General features: G+C 34.0%; 1 protein-coding gene across 5 annotated transcripts in view; it reads left to right on the forward strand.

Moving 5' to 3' along the window:
• phf20b (PHD finger protein 20, b) overlaps positions 1-8,089 on the forward strand; it is a 161,199-nt gene extending 153,110 nt beyond the window's left edge. For all 5 annotated transcript variants that reach the window (XM_039735526.1, XM_039735527.1, XM_039735530.1 and 2 more), the window contains 2 exons: positions 3,199-3,361; positions 6,399-8,089. In XM_039735526.1, coding sequence (XP_039591460.1) covers positions 3,199-3,361; positions 6,399-6,541 — 306 coding nt within the window. In that variant the 3' untranslated portion in view covers positions 6,542-8,089. The remainder of the gene's footprint in view (positions 1-3,198; positions 3,362-6,398) is intronic.
• The last annotated feature ends 7,072 nt before the right edge of the window (positions 8,090-15,161 follow it).

The raw sequence follows: 15,161 nt of genomic DNA on the forward strand, positions 1-15,161 counted from the left end.
ATGCTGCTGTTGCTCCTATGCAGTTGTTGTTTCAATCTACAATAGTAATACAGTTAACAAGTGCAGATCTAGCAGAGCAGAAATTGCACCTTCTGACTTGTGGCAAAAATGTCATCTTTTGACAGTGCCATATTTAAATTGAGCTCTTAAATATGACCCATTTTACTGCCAATGTATTTCAATAGAGGTTGTATCACCTATATGCCTAATTTTATGCACCTGTTAACAATAATTGCAGTTGAAACACCTGAACTGAGTAATTTAGAATAATATCTACATATGTTTGGCCATATAGTGTCATTATAAGTATCAGTGGTTATAATTGTTAATGCAGCAGGAGGTCACCGAGATCGATAACTGCTAAATATGATTAACATTGCTTATTGTATTCACAATATTGTGTCCTGAATCTCAGACAGACACATTTTTTTTTTTAGTGACCCTATACTACATACTCCAGTATCTCCATCTCAAGCTTTCTCTCTTTCATTTGCCTGCTGGCTCACTATAACCTCACTTTTTCTTCCATACCTGTGTTATAAACGGTGCTGGTGTATGAACTTTTTAGTTCATGAAGTTTTTATTATGGATGTGAAGGGCAGAAACTGAGACTTGCTTTTTTCGACCACTCTTAAGCTGTGCTTTAAGCTGTTATGCATTGAAGTGCCTATCATGCCAGCTGGTGACCCTCAGAAACTTGTCTTCTGATTGGGTTGTGACTTTGGGTCTGCCAGTGTTTCTATCAGAGTTTCTTCCAGTTTCCAATCTCCTTTGTATTGTGCAGGACACCATACTCACACATTTTGTTTTTTGCAATTTCTCTCAGTGAAAGGCCTACACTCCAAAAAGTAATAATGCTCTGTCTCATTTAATTTATTAATTGCAGTTTTCTTGCCATTATCACTGGAATTTTGACCAAATAGTAATTCAAAGGATGTAGTAACACAATCTGTTCCAACTCTGCTTTAAGACAGGACAGAGGATTTTTAAATAATCTTAAGTTACTTCAACTTGCAAGGCCTAATTTACTTTAATTGATGCATAATATCTGTAGGTTGTTGCCTATTGTTCCCTAAAGAAGGCCCATTTGTAATATTCTGATATTTGCTTGTTTTCAGTTTTTGCTAACCTAAACTTTAAATTTATACCTCCTGCAGTTATTGCTTACCATTTCACTATTCTAGGTCATTCGTTGCATTTCAACTGATTACATTTAGTGTTCAAAAACTTTTGATCGGTAGTGTACCTGTTCTGTCAGAGGTTGCTTTGCCATTTATAATACTTGATTTAGTTCTGCATTTTTAAATTATAATATCAAAGTGCAATTTTACAAGGAAGCTATGTGAAAATCGCATTTTCTCTATAAAGCACAATGTTTAATGGGTCGGGCTTAGTTGCTAACAGTTTTGTAATTTCTTAAATAGTTTTAATGTTTAAATCGACTAAACATTAACACATTTCCTCACAGTATTATTACTATGCTATATAACAACCTACCTGGTAGTAAATGAATTTAATTTTTTATAAGGGAAGGATTGTTTATAAAAGGTCTCTAGCATGACTCAAAAAGGAATACTTTTCCTGAGTTGGAAACATAAGTTTAAAAATAGTTTGTTATGTACCGTAGATCCCGTTATATAAGCCGAGAATTTCGTCCTAGATTTTTGGCTTGGAGTTTGGGGGTCGGTTTATACAACGAGTATCGTTTCAGATTCAAGATTTCCAGCGCAATGCCGGTTTTGCCGATGAATACGGAAGTAAATAATGACGAAACCACAGAGCCATCTTTCAGGTGAAGAAGTAACTTTGCATGCCGGTACTTTAAATTAAATAAAGAATTTATTCAAAAAAGTGTTTTAGTTGTTGATTTTATTAATAAAATTTATAATAAATTATCGGGAAGCTTAAAATGAAATTTTTTGTTTTGATTTACGATCAACATGCGAAACGGACGCGGTCACGTGTATCCGCTTGCGCTATTGTAAACAACCGAGAGCGTTAGTAGCGTCAGTCGGAGCCCAGATACATGTGTTTGTGGATGTAATTTCCGTCATTGCAATGATTTACCTATATATATATAATTCATTAAGACCATGCAAGCAAGACAAATAATTGCTAAGGAAGGAAGAGAAGGTAAAAGTAAGCGATCGCAATCGAAACGAAGATGGACATTGTGTGGAAATATCTCCTCCCTTACTGCAGCCCAAAGATGTCAAATTAAATGGTGAGTACAGTATGAAATTGTTTCTAGAATAGAATGCCTTTTATTGTCACTATACGCATCTACAATGAGATTAAAAGCAGCTCCTTCAATGCAGAAAAAAGTTCTGTATAGGGCTTGTATGGTTTTTTTTTAGCTTTAGCATAACGCCGGATCTGCGGCCCCGCTCCTACTTTCTTTCCCTCCTCCGTCTGTGTTGTCTCCTAGACCCGACAACAATCCACGGAGAGCCCGCAGGTCTCGCTATGTTGTCTGGGATGTTGTGCATGTGATGAAAAACACTCGAAACAGATGTCTGGCTCTGGACACCGATGTCTATAAGGTTCTGAATGGTGTAGCGGATGTTCGCCAAACCGATCGTGCACAAAAAAGGACAAAAAAAAAAGTACAAAAACAACAAAAAAGTGTACTGAAAAGGAGAGCCCTGAGCCGCTGCGACCCTGCGTGCCGCCATGCTCCTAGCTTAATCGAAGTAGGCTTGGCACTTTTTATAACTTTTTGGTTAGTACATTAGAAAAATTATTGGTGTTTTGGTAAATTATGCACATTATATTATATATCAAAAATGCCGGCAGTCTCAAATTCTCAAACATTATAAATATACCCGAAGAGACACTTTTAAGGAAATTTAGAAAATTTTGCTTGGAGAAGGGGGTCGGCTTAAATACCGGTCATCGGCAAATACATGTACAGTAATTTAGTAGGTAGAGAAGGGGTTCGGCTAATATACCGGGTCGGCCTGTATTCCGGGATCTACGGTATATTATTTTTTCCAGTTTCCCTGAATAGGACAAATGATCCTGTGTTGTTTTTCAGTTTCCCTGAATAGGACAAGTGATCCTGTTATTTTTAACAATTCTTGATCAGAATCCATGTCCTCATTTAAAATTCTTTTTTATTAGTAAATATGGTATGGCCTTTAAAGTTTGCTGTCCTGTAGGATTTGTCATTTTGTAATCAAAATTTATTTCTTTTAGGAAGGTGATGTTTCTAAAAAAAGCTTTTCAGAGGAAGAGTTCAGTTTGAATCTTGAGGATGGGGAGGTACAGCAGCAGTGGCAGATCAACCTGTTGGACCACATTGAGGCAGTGCAGGATGAAGTAACACATCGTATGGACTTCATTGAGAAAGAACTGGATGGTAATTACAGGCAGCTTTGCTTTAGTGATTATCTTGTCATACATCATACATAATTCTTCTGTCACTTGATAGTATTTTGTAGGAATGCTTCATATTTTAATGTCATAGACAAAATACCTTAATTGATTCCATGTTAAGCCTGTTTATTTAATAAAACCTTTATTGTCTACTATGAACATAAACAAACAAACTTTTTTATTGTATGCAGAATGAATTCAGCCTTTAAGTAAGCAATGGTGTGACAGAAATTAATAATTTCTTGTGGTTACAAAACGGCTCTGAGGCTAAGGATCTGCGCTGGTATCCTGAAGGTTGCCGGTTTGAATCCCCGTCACTGCCAAAAGAGATCCTACTCTGCTGGGCCCTTGAGCAATGCCCTTAAACTTCAATTGCTTCAGGGGCACTGTACAATGGCTGACCCTAAGGGGTATGCAAAAACTAACAAATTCCTAATACGAGAAATTGTATAAGGCGAAATAAAGAACAAAAAAAAAAAAACGTTGTCCCACGTGTGCTTTGAAGACTTTTTGCCCATTCTTACCTACAAACCTATACCACCTGTTTCAAATTTGTTTACTACAGTATTTTGCATGAATCTACATTATTAGCTTAAAATCAGAAATAGGACTGTGCCCTTCTGGAGCAAACTATTTTCTTGATATAAATTTATTAAATAATTTAATAGTTTTATGTTTTAATAGTTTATCTTGAATATATTTAGTTGAATATTCAAAATCCTTTTCACACTGATAGCCCATTACCTTTTAGCTTTCTGCTCTCTTATGAGTAAACTGATTTCTTTATCATTCATACTTAAAGGCAGGAATCCACCTCAAACATAAGTTTCATCGGCTGACTTAACAATAATATGCCAAACTACTGCAGCACACATTCAGACTCGTTCTGTCATTTAGCCATTAATGAATAATTTACATTTGCCCATTAACTTAACATGTGCATGTATATAATGTGAGTGGAAACCTCTAGACTAGAAATTTGGACAAGTAGGACTGTGGGTTGCCATTGCACATCACTATACTAGCATATCATTCTTGCAGGAAACACTCTTGAAAGATTTATCAAGCAGGTTGTGTTTAGCAAGCTCAGTAGAGCAGCAGTGTTCTTTCTTGGAGCAGAATTTTTCTTATAGCTTGCTTCTTTTTGAATGCAGTTGCTGTGCAGTTTTCATGTTTTGTTGACAGATGAACATGGACGACAGAAATTGTGATCTCAAGATCATGGGTGTGGTACCTATGGTTCTTTGGTACATGCACATCTTTGTAGAGTCACTGTTGTCTTATATTGTCTCTATTTTTATACTATTGTATAGTTTAATAATCTTCCCCTTTCTTTAAGGGGTCTCTTTAGATTATGGTGTGCTGTGGTAAACTAACCTTTATGAAAAATATCAGAATGATGTGTTTTTCTGACTTTTTAAAGAGGGTCTTCTGAACAGTTTTTGCCTGGTGACTAATTGACTAGTTAGTCCACGTAATTGTAACACCTGATCACTAAAATGTATTCTTTGTGCATTTTCGTAGGAAGAAATTATAATGTGCTTAGTTATAGTAGTTGACACAGGTAATAAACCGCTGGTTCACTTACTTTTTTGACATCCAGTTTATTTACTTTTTTTCTTTTTAATTCATCAATTCCTGTTAACAATGTATATAATTTTTGTCTTTATAAACCCTTAAATGTATAACCTTGTTTTAATCAAGAAAAGGTATTGCTATAATTAAGAAAGATGGAGTGTCTTGACAAACTTTCAATAAGTGCATACAAATGGTTGACCCTTTTTGTATCTTTTTTTTTGTTTGTTTGTTTGTTTTGGCTGTACACAAATTTTGTGTGTGAATATGACAACAATTTAGGTAAATTGTTAAGTAAAGAAAACAAATGGCTAGAATTCAGCTTAATGAAATATTAGAGACAGAAAAATCAAACATGACTAATTACACATGTGATCGCTAATGCTGTATCCAGTTAGGAAATTTGTTTGTTGTTTAAAGTTAAAATATCTAATGGCAGTTTCGTATACTAATTTAATTTCTCTCACTCTCTAGTAAAGCTAGACATGGTGAAAATGATTATTAATGGAAAACTGGTCTTGATAGCAACCTAAAAATATTGATTCCACAATAATTTCAGAATTTTTAATATGCTTTTGCTAGATGCTGTCTTCCTCACATTTTTGACTAGTATTACCGTATATGCTCACGTATACGTCGGGTCTTGAAACCCAAGAAATTGATCATAAAATCAGACCCTGACTTATACACCCGTTCAAAAATGTAACATTTAAATTTTTTTATATATATATATATTATTTTTTTTTTACATCTTCTTGCCTCCTCTCATCTCTAATCTCTCATCAGTTTCTCATCAGAATTTTGTTGTAGCAGCGCAGTTACCAATTTCTTTCGTTACTTCAACAGCGTTAAATTTAAAACCAGCTTCATATTTTCTTCTGAAGGAGCTCTACATCGTAGATAAGGGATGCTCTTACGATAAAGGTGTATGAGGGTGTGAGATACAATAAACACAAATCGGAGAAAACATTGCTTCGGAGTAGTTTGGGTATTACTGTGTGGTCACGTAGGCCCAATAGAGAGAGAGAGAAAGAGGTTAGGAGGACACACTGATACAGCGCATTGCCGAACCCACATAGAAAAGCAAGGCAGTGTGCTCCGTGGTTACTCTCTCAGGTGGGCGTTAGCATATCTTAATCTCTTGGACCAGTAGTGTGAGTTTTCCGCATTCGACTTATATGATCAACATTCTAAAATACCAGAAATTATACTGTAAAATCAACTCCCGACATATCCACGAGAGAACTTATCCGCAAGTATAAATGGTAAGTATTAAAGTATTTTAGTGCAAGTATGAAAGAGGTTTTTTTTTTTTTGTTATCTGGTTTAAATTTTGCTTCCAATTTATCATCACAAGTACAAAATGAACATGTGTGTCGGTGGTATTGTTTTGTATGCCCTTGAGTTAATTTGGTCTTTTTTTTTTTTTTTCTTTCACGCCACAGTTTTGGAGAGTTGGTTGGATTACACGGGTGAACTGGAGCCTCCAGAGCCACTTGCCAGACTTCCACAATTAAAACATCGCATCAAGCAGCTTCTAACTGAGTTAGGGAAAATCCAAGAAATTGCTTTATGCTGTTCGACGTGAAAGATTCAAGTTATTCTCATGAAAGATGGCAGGCTTTAATAGCCGTATGAGATTCAACAAAACTTCAACATGAGGAGGGCCCAGATATGGTTTCCATGTGACACTGCTGCGAATGGAAGATTCAAAGATGTGTATCTGTTAGGTTTATGCCCATGTTCAGAGAGTAAAAAGTTGTTTGAAAAAGGAAAGAAAAAAATAATGGCACAGAGGTTCAGGAGAATATTTGCATTTTCTCCAAGTTGTTATAATTGCACCTTGATGATGGATTGTAGAAATATCTTTGTGTACTTAAAACTGTTCAAGCTATCCTTATCTTTGGAGTCTCTTTACACTAGTTAAAGACATGATGAAAATGACTCTTAATGGCAAACTGTGGTCTTGATAGCAACCTAAAAATATTGATACCAAAATAATTTAATTTCAGAATTTTTAATACACATTGTGCTGGATGCTTTTTTCCTCACTTTTTTGACTAAAGTATTAATCAAAACCACCAGAGTGACCATAACAAAATAACTAAAGTTAGCAGCTTTCTTTATTTTATGAAATTGACTGAGAGTGTAGCTTTAGTTTTTTTCTGTTTGTTTTTCTTTTTTTTTTTTTGATTGTGATATGACTTTTTCTGCTACCCTTTTTGTTGTGTAAGATGGCATTATGACTTCAAAAAGTGAAGTGCCTCTTTAAAGAACATGCAGGATAACTGCTTTAAAATTGCTGGGCGTATGATTTTGGACCTGGGTTGTGTATTTTGTTCCACAAAACATTATCGTAGATAATGTAGATTTATATAAGTCAACAAAAAATTAAACATATTAACAGCATGGGTCACCATTAGTGTTTCATGTCTTGTTTTGACTGAAATCAAGCTGTGTGCATTCATTTTTCAACACAAATGCAATCTTTTGACCAACTTCATTTTTAACCTGGTTATCTCTGAGCCCAATGTTCCATGTATTGTTGTGCGTGTGGTCCAAGTTATATAATATTTTTTGGTTTGTCTTCAGTTTCCAACGTAATAATTCATTTACCTTAAATGCTGAAGTTGAGTCAATATTATATAGAGATCTTATGGGATATCAGTCTGAGCTTTCAGTGTATTTCAAGTTCTTCTGCAGTTTGATATTTACTTTAAATTAAACAATACCAATTGTACATGACATAGGATTTAACAGTTCCTTATTCTGATGTTGCATTTTCATTTTGTTTAGAAACACATGATTTGGTTTCATTTCGACTAGTATTATTTTCTGGTTCTATACTTGATGATTTGTCATTTTTTCCATTTGTGAGCATGATATTTCATATTTGTATGTATATAAGGGGTATGTATTTACATGTAATTAAAAAAATGTATTTGTAGAAAAGGATGTATTTAATGAGTGTGTGTAAATGCTTATACAATGAGATCTTTTATTGTTTTGTTTTTATGTACTGTATTTTTCCTACCCCTTTTGTTCTTTCTCTTTTCCTGTGAAGATTTATTCAGACAACAGCAGATGAACTATACTGCAAGAAATAAGAAGGAAACCTGGACAGTTTAAAAAAAAACAAAAAAAAAATTTCTTCTCTTTCCTATTTTGTTTCTCAGTTTATAGTTTACAGTTTATTAAGTGGCTTCAGAAAGAGAAGGATAAAATGGGTTTACTATTTCAGATTTCATAGAATTAACTTGTGAATGGTCATTCTTGTACATGTTACATATACTGGTTACTAATTTTTGAATCAATCCATGAACATTTTTGTAAGCTTTAAGAAATATCTCACATTAATAACAAAACAGTAACAGGCAACCTTTTAATGAAATTAGGTATGAGAGAGGAATCTTGTTTGGTTTCCTTTTACTATATAGCACTATAAAAATCATGTGTCATTTTAACTGATTGTAATTCTTAGACTTTTTTGATTTTTAATGTTCTTTCAGGACAGCTATGATAGGAGTAATAGAAAAGTCCACATGAATTGAGGCTGTTATTTTTGAAGATGGCTCAAGATAAATCACTTAGCTGGTGTGTATTACAAGAGATGTAATTGAACCCTGTATCCGTGTTCTGCTCCCAGCTTCTCATGGTGTCTGTGTAGGTTTCCTTTCAAAACTTGAAGGCATGCTTTGGTTGATTACAATCTCTACAATTGCTCCAATGTGATTGTGTCCTTGAGGCCACAGTGACATAGGGCTTCCATATTGGTTTCAGATGAAAAATGAATATATAGGAAGAAATTTGTTCAAGAGAGTTGTGTATAAATTGTAATGAGGCTAAAAAGTTACCTTGGGGACCTTTAAAACTTATTTTTGTACTGTTTTAGAAATGACAAACAAATAGGAGATTTGAAGCTGTAGAATATGGTTAAATTAGTACATCAGTACTTGTTAATCATACATTAAAACAAGATTTTGTTTTTGTGTATTTTCACTGTCTTTTGGAAATGTATTTTTATATGTAAGATGGAAGTACAATATTTCTTCAGTTATGAAAACTCTTGTCAGGGTAATAATAAAAGATTTTGACTAATAATAAAATGACATCCTTACTCATAATCACTACTCATGCACAAATTGTAAAACATAGGACACAATTTTCTACCACACTTGACACCAGCAAGTGATTTGACTTTTACAATACAGTATGTAGGGCTTATAATTTTACGGCCAAGCTAATATTTAAACATTTATATTTTAAACACTATGTTGAGTTTGCATTTCTCCCTGCGTCCATTTAGGTTATTCTCCTTTTACTTTGGTTTTACTTGCAAATTCCCAAATTTAGGTTAATTGTCAGTTCTAAATTGTTACTGTCCTGGTATGGAAAGACTAATTCCCCATTCAGGGCTGGTTCCTGCCTTACACCCAAAGCTTTCATGATTGGATCCAGCCAGCTGTGACCCTCAAATTGGATTAAGTGAGAATGTTATATTAACGAAAACATGTGGTAATTGATCTGTCCTGTTATATTTTAATAGTTGTGAAGTTTGAATTTTATATCTTAAAGTAATTAAGCACATTTAGCAAATTTATAATGTAATGTTTTCTAGTATCTAGGGCAGCTGCACCACCGAAAATAATTATTAAATTCCATCTAAATTTAAATGTTATTGTTGCACTGTATATAGGCAGTACATTAGAATTATTTTTTGTGTTTAGGCACATAAATAAGGAGATTAGAGTTTTAAAAAGATGCATAGAATGCAATGTAGTGTTATCAAACTAATATATATACATACCCAAATGCCTTAGTACTTCAATTTGGATAGAAAGCTACACTGAGCTTTAAGTTGTACTGACATATGTTAAACTGTAAGCAGTGAAAAGTGGTAGATGAATAGTTTGTGCTTGATGTGACTGGAAACAGTTACAATGACACCAGCTTAATTTTAATAATGTTTGGAATAGACATCTTGACCTTGCAATTCATATGCCACTTGTTTCCTTCTAGGTATGCATTTGCAGTTGAAACCTGGTACTAGCAATTGGGATACCTTGTATTGTGCCAAGTGAAAAATTAGGATGTTTTTATTACACATTAGTTAGCTCATAAAGTTTGCATATTTTATTTTATGTTCAGATAGTTTCCGCTTTTAGATATAACTATAAGAATAAGAATTTGCAAACATTGGCTGATATATTTGATAGTTTCCATTATTCCTCCACATATCTTGAAGAGTGAGAATGCAGTGTTTTTTTTTTTTTTGGTATTTGAATATTCAGTACCTAGCTATTGTCTCTTTACAGGTAGATCTGCCACCAACATTTTATATGTGGGCTTGTAGTTAGTACTGATCAGTCCAATCCAATGTCATTTGGTGATGTTATTGTTCAACGATAAATATTTTTGTAACATCTGTAGTCTGTCCCTTACAAAACACAGTTTCACAATTAGGCTACACAGGTTAAAGCCTGTAAAGTTTCACAGCCATTTAGCAGGAAGAATTCTGTTAATGGCAGAGTGGTAATTAGTAAATGCCATATTACCACATGCTCCTTCCTTTCCTGGCCACATAAACGCTGCATTTTTGCGCTGTGTTGGGGAGCCTGGAACAGGGCCGTTGACCTGAACCATTGCAGATCTTTTCCTTCAAGCCAACAAAAATGAGAACACCTATGGATAATCATTCACACATGCTATTTTAGTTTACTTGGACATTGGACATCAGTTTTTGTATTTAGTTTATAAATCAAGTTTCACAAACGGAGACACTGAAAGATTGAAGTTATCTGAGGATAGCAAATGTTTTAGATGCAGGTCGAAACCCCATCCTTCTCAACTTCTCTAATAGTATTTTGCTTGTCAAGTTTGATTATTCAAAATTCCTAGCTTCAATGAGACCTTGGTAGATGGTACTTAGTTTTGAGTTTTAAAATAGCTGCTGTTCAGATCCTTTTGAGTGCAGTGTCAGTAATGCTGATTTCAGTATTATAGTTTATGTGAGCTTGTAGTTCCTTCAACATGCCATGAATAATGACTTCAGATTAAATTTCCTATTTATTCATGCATTGCCTTTTACCATGTTAGTAGCCTTGTCACTGTCTAACCTGGTTTTTATCTCCTTCCCTCCCATCATCTGTTTAAATTTTGTGCAGTAAACCTAACTATTAATCTAGGAATCTATCAGTGTCACTACATTCTCCTGTTAGGCCCTGAGTAGTCCATACCAAATTTCACTGTGTGTATTCATTATGATTCCTGGATGAGTCCTTCAGTTTCCGTTATTCAGATGTTACTTCTGCTCATCTGCCTCTGACCAGTTCTGTGCTGTTTTTTTATAGGCAAGGCACAACATTTATTTCTTATTTTGAACTTAACCTTAAAACTTAGCCATAATTAAATTCTTTAAAGTGATAATGTGTCATAAAGGGGCATACGTTGTTAAGGGGTAAAAGTGATTGATGGTGTTAATTCATCTGTTCAGAATGGAGATTACAAGGGGTGAATATCTTGCTACTATAAATGCAGCTTCTGGATACTTACTGATATGTCTGTTGATGACACAGTAAATAAAAACATGAAAGAGAAAAATTGCACACCAGGCAGAAAGGCAGACATTACCCATAAAATATTTCCAGTTAGGTGATTATGATTTGTCAAGGACATCAACATTTATCTGCCAAAAACTACGGAATGGGCCATACAGCAGACATGTTGCCATTTTTATTCTTGGTTTCAGTAGTGGTCATGTATTTCAGACCCTATCAAGTCTCTCATATCTTATAGCAAATAGATCTGGCCTTTTAATTAATTCACCTTGCTATCCAGTAGAAGGGTGCAGGGAACCACATTTTGCAACATAGTTGACTTGAGATGTATTTTTTTCATAGGTATTTTAATACTGTTTGATACTATTCAGCATTTGCCCCAGCAGTGCCCATTGAACCCAGTTAAAGAGGAAACTTTATCTCCTGTCTCCATGAAAACATAAGATTAAAATGTTTTCTCTGGAATTAATATTAACAACATGGGGTAAGTAAGAGAAAATTAAAGATTGGGTGGAGTATTTTTTTAAGATGGCTGCAAAAAGGTCATACAGAGCCAGTCACTTCCTTGCAACATACCAAGAAATGCAGTGTCTTCTACTGTTCTTACCACCCTTTATTTAGAACAGTGGAACTAGTTTCCCACCATTTTAATCAAGAGATGATAGTGCTTATTAAAGTAGCAGCAACTTAGAGATTTATACAGAACTGAAATTGCAAAAACTGCTTAGCATTTGGTCACACGGTTGCATTTAGCATAACCTACCAAAGTATTTTAAATGAAACTACATTTTGGGGCGCCTTGCTCACTACAGAGAAAATGACGGAGCATTATCGTCACACTTCTGCATGTTTTCATAACAATTGGATTAGTATGGAGTATAAAAAACAGTGATTGTAGCATTTCCCTGTATGTTTAGAACATGACTTAAGACCGTTTCTGTTCTGTGATTGGGGTAAGAGTTAGATAATAATTTTTTAATTTGTACCTTCTTAAGGTAAAAATCATAAGTTATGGATTCAAGTACCATTTCTTTAATAAAGAACAATGGCCACTTTAAAGGATTCTGGTACAATGTAGTTATTGAAAATATCTTAATTTGTTTAGTTTGGGCTGTTCAGCTACTGCAAGTAGAATTTTCCAAAACACCAAGTGGAATTGGGCCTGTTTAATACTCTCATAATCTCAGTTTAACAGTAAACCTGTTACCTTGTGCTTCTCCATTATGGTTTAGTTTTTAGCATTAACCATTCACAATAATTGCCTTTACTTTCAGAAGAATTTCTTTAAAGCTGTTATCATATAGTAGTCATTATTTGTATCCTAATGGGTTATACTCATAAGTAAGGTTCTATAGAATACCATTTCTGCCAAATTAAGTAAATAAAAAGGGAGCTATGAAGTTATCACATGAAAGTGCTTTGATATACTGTATATGAGTCATTACATTGTGGGGGGAAAAGTACATGTATTACATAAATAATAGTACTTATTATTTAAATTATGCAATATAACGATTACATTATAATTAGTCATCTAATTATTATGTAATGCAATTTAATAATTTTTCCAATAATGGAATTATGTTAAATTTACTTGTAGATTTACTTGTAGCAGGTTTTGTTTCAAAACAGCATTATTTCTGAAAGTTGTTTTTATTAATTTTTGAATAGTACATTTTTGAGTGGGTCTTTTAATAGCAGAGCTATGTATTTCAAAACACCTCTTTTCATGATTGTTCTTTTGGTCATTGCTAACTGTATATTTAAAAAAGGAGAGAAGCCATTTTTGTTAAGGTTTAGCTTTGAATTTTTTTAATAAGTTCTTAAGTGATTCAGAAAGAGTAACTACTGCCTGGATCTTTAGAGTGGCATCTTCCTTTACTAAATTGGCCATGTGTATTTTGATTTTTACAAACTTAACAAGTAAATGCATTTTAGTTATATATTCAGGATTTTAATTTGGGTTTCAAAATGCCTGGTATGAGTTGACTTTGATTAATTGAATATATCCAATGTTATTTCTTATAGTACTAGTAATGAAATGCCCAATCACAAGATTTTGAAGAATGAGGAAGATAACCTACTGTAACACATATAGAAACTGTACCCAATATGAAACTGTTTAGAAAATGTGGAATTCACAGAATGAGGGGCACCTGGAGGCCTATCAGACAGATTTTAGTAGCAATTCAATAACTGCTACTGTAAAAAATTATTGGGAGGTACACTAACAGGTCTGGATATGTGGAACTTTGAAGGCTAACAGTTATCCAAGTTATCATAGTATTGCATACAGTGCTGCAGTGACCGTGTAATAAAGAATATTTGGACCTGCTGAAGGTCATAACAGAACAATAGTTAAAAAGCTTGAAAAGAATAGTTAACAGCTAAATGTCCAGCCACTTGTAGTCTCAGAGAGTTCTAGAAAATTGGTATCACAAAGTTAAATGACTGTTTGCCATAAGTTTTGTAATGAGGTTTTGGAACAGTAAGAATAGCCAGGCAGTCATTAGCAATAAATCTTAATTATGTAGCAGGTTCAAAGTAATTTATGAAAGTATTTTGGAATCTTGACGCAAACCATCTGTTAAGGCAACAACTGAATTTAAAATTCTGAAGTGTTACAATGTTGTTTTCCCTGATATTTTTTTTTTTATTTTGGTTTTTAATGATGATCAGTATTCTTTATGCACTGTACAAACTATACAAACCATGCAGGTAACATTAAGGGTGCAACAGGAGTTGCTTCCAGACACAATGTTGTAGGAGTAAAACAAGATATTTGAGATCTTGAATTACCACTTCAGTAGAGAGAGACAGGTTGTTAGGTGCCTCCTTTAGACCTAAATCCAGCTGTTTAAAAGCAAAACTGAATGATTAAGGCTTTTTGGTGTATGTTAAATATGAAAAAAATTAAAATTATTGTCAGAGTCTTTACTGGTTGATTAATGTCCTCTTTTCTGTTGCATTCCATATTCCCAAGGGTTAAAAATATTGGTGATTTTGTCTATATCAACAGGAGCCGAGTGCTTATTTGAGTGTTTTTCTTGTTACAGTTAGAAGTTTATATCAGTGAAAACGAAGGCAGGGAACACTGCTAAACATGCTCTCCTCTTTCATATGTGCCAACGGTACTGGAGTTCAGGGTTTTATTTCCCCAAAAGGTTTTACAAAATGGGAGCATAGAAACAGCAAGAAGTACACAAGATAAGTGGATTGTGTTTTCTATTAATGACAATGAAGTTCTGTATTTTAACATTATGTTTCACATGGCACTGGATTATGGTGATGTTTTGGATGTTGGTTGGATAAAAAATTTGTCACAGCAATTACTACTTATTTTACTGTAGAGTAAATGATGTTAATAGTGCGTAACAAGAATTTATAACACGCACACTTTTTTTTTTATAAAGTATCTGTGGTATAGAGATGCACGTTGTAATATATATATTATTTTAAAGATGTCGTTCACCAGACAAACAGCATTATGAAGTCTTTATGTTGAGTTCTGTAAAACTGATAAGCATCACATTGTGTCAGGAGTGTGTGGGTTCCCTTTTATCTGTTTAGACGGGCAACAAGAATTCAAAGAAGTGTTCAGAAAGACTGCAAAGTGCTTCCCCTGCACTTATGAATATTGGGACTCTTGCT

Source organism: Polypterus senegalus, chromosome 14 (genome assembly GCF_016835505.1).
Source record: "Polypterus senegalus isolate Bchr_013 chromosome 14, ASM1683550v1, whole genome shotgun sequence".
Lineage (NCBI taxonomy): Eukaryota > Metazoa > Chordata > Cladistia > Polypteriformes > Polypteridae > Polypterus > Polypterus senegalus.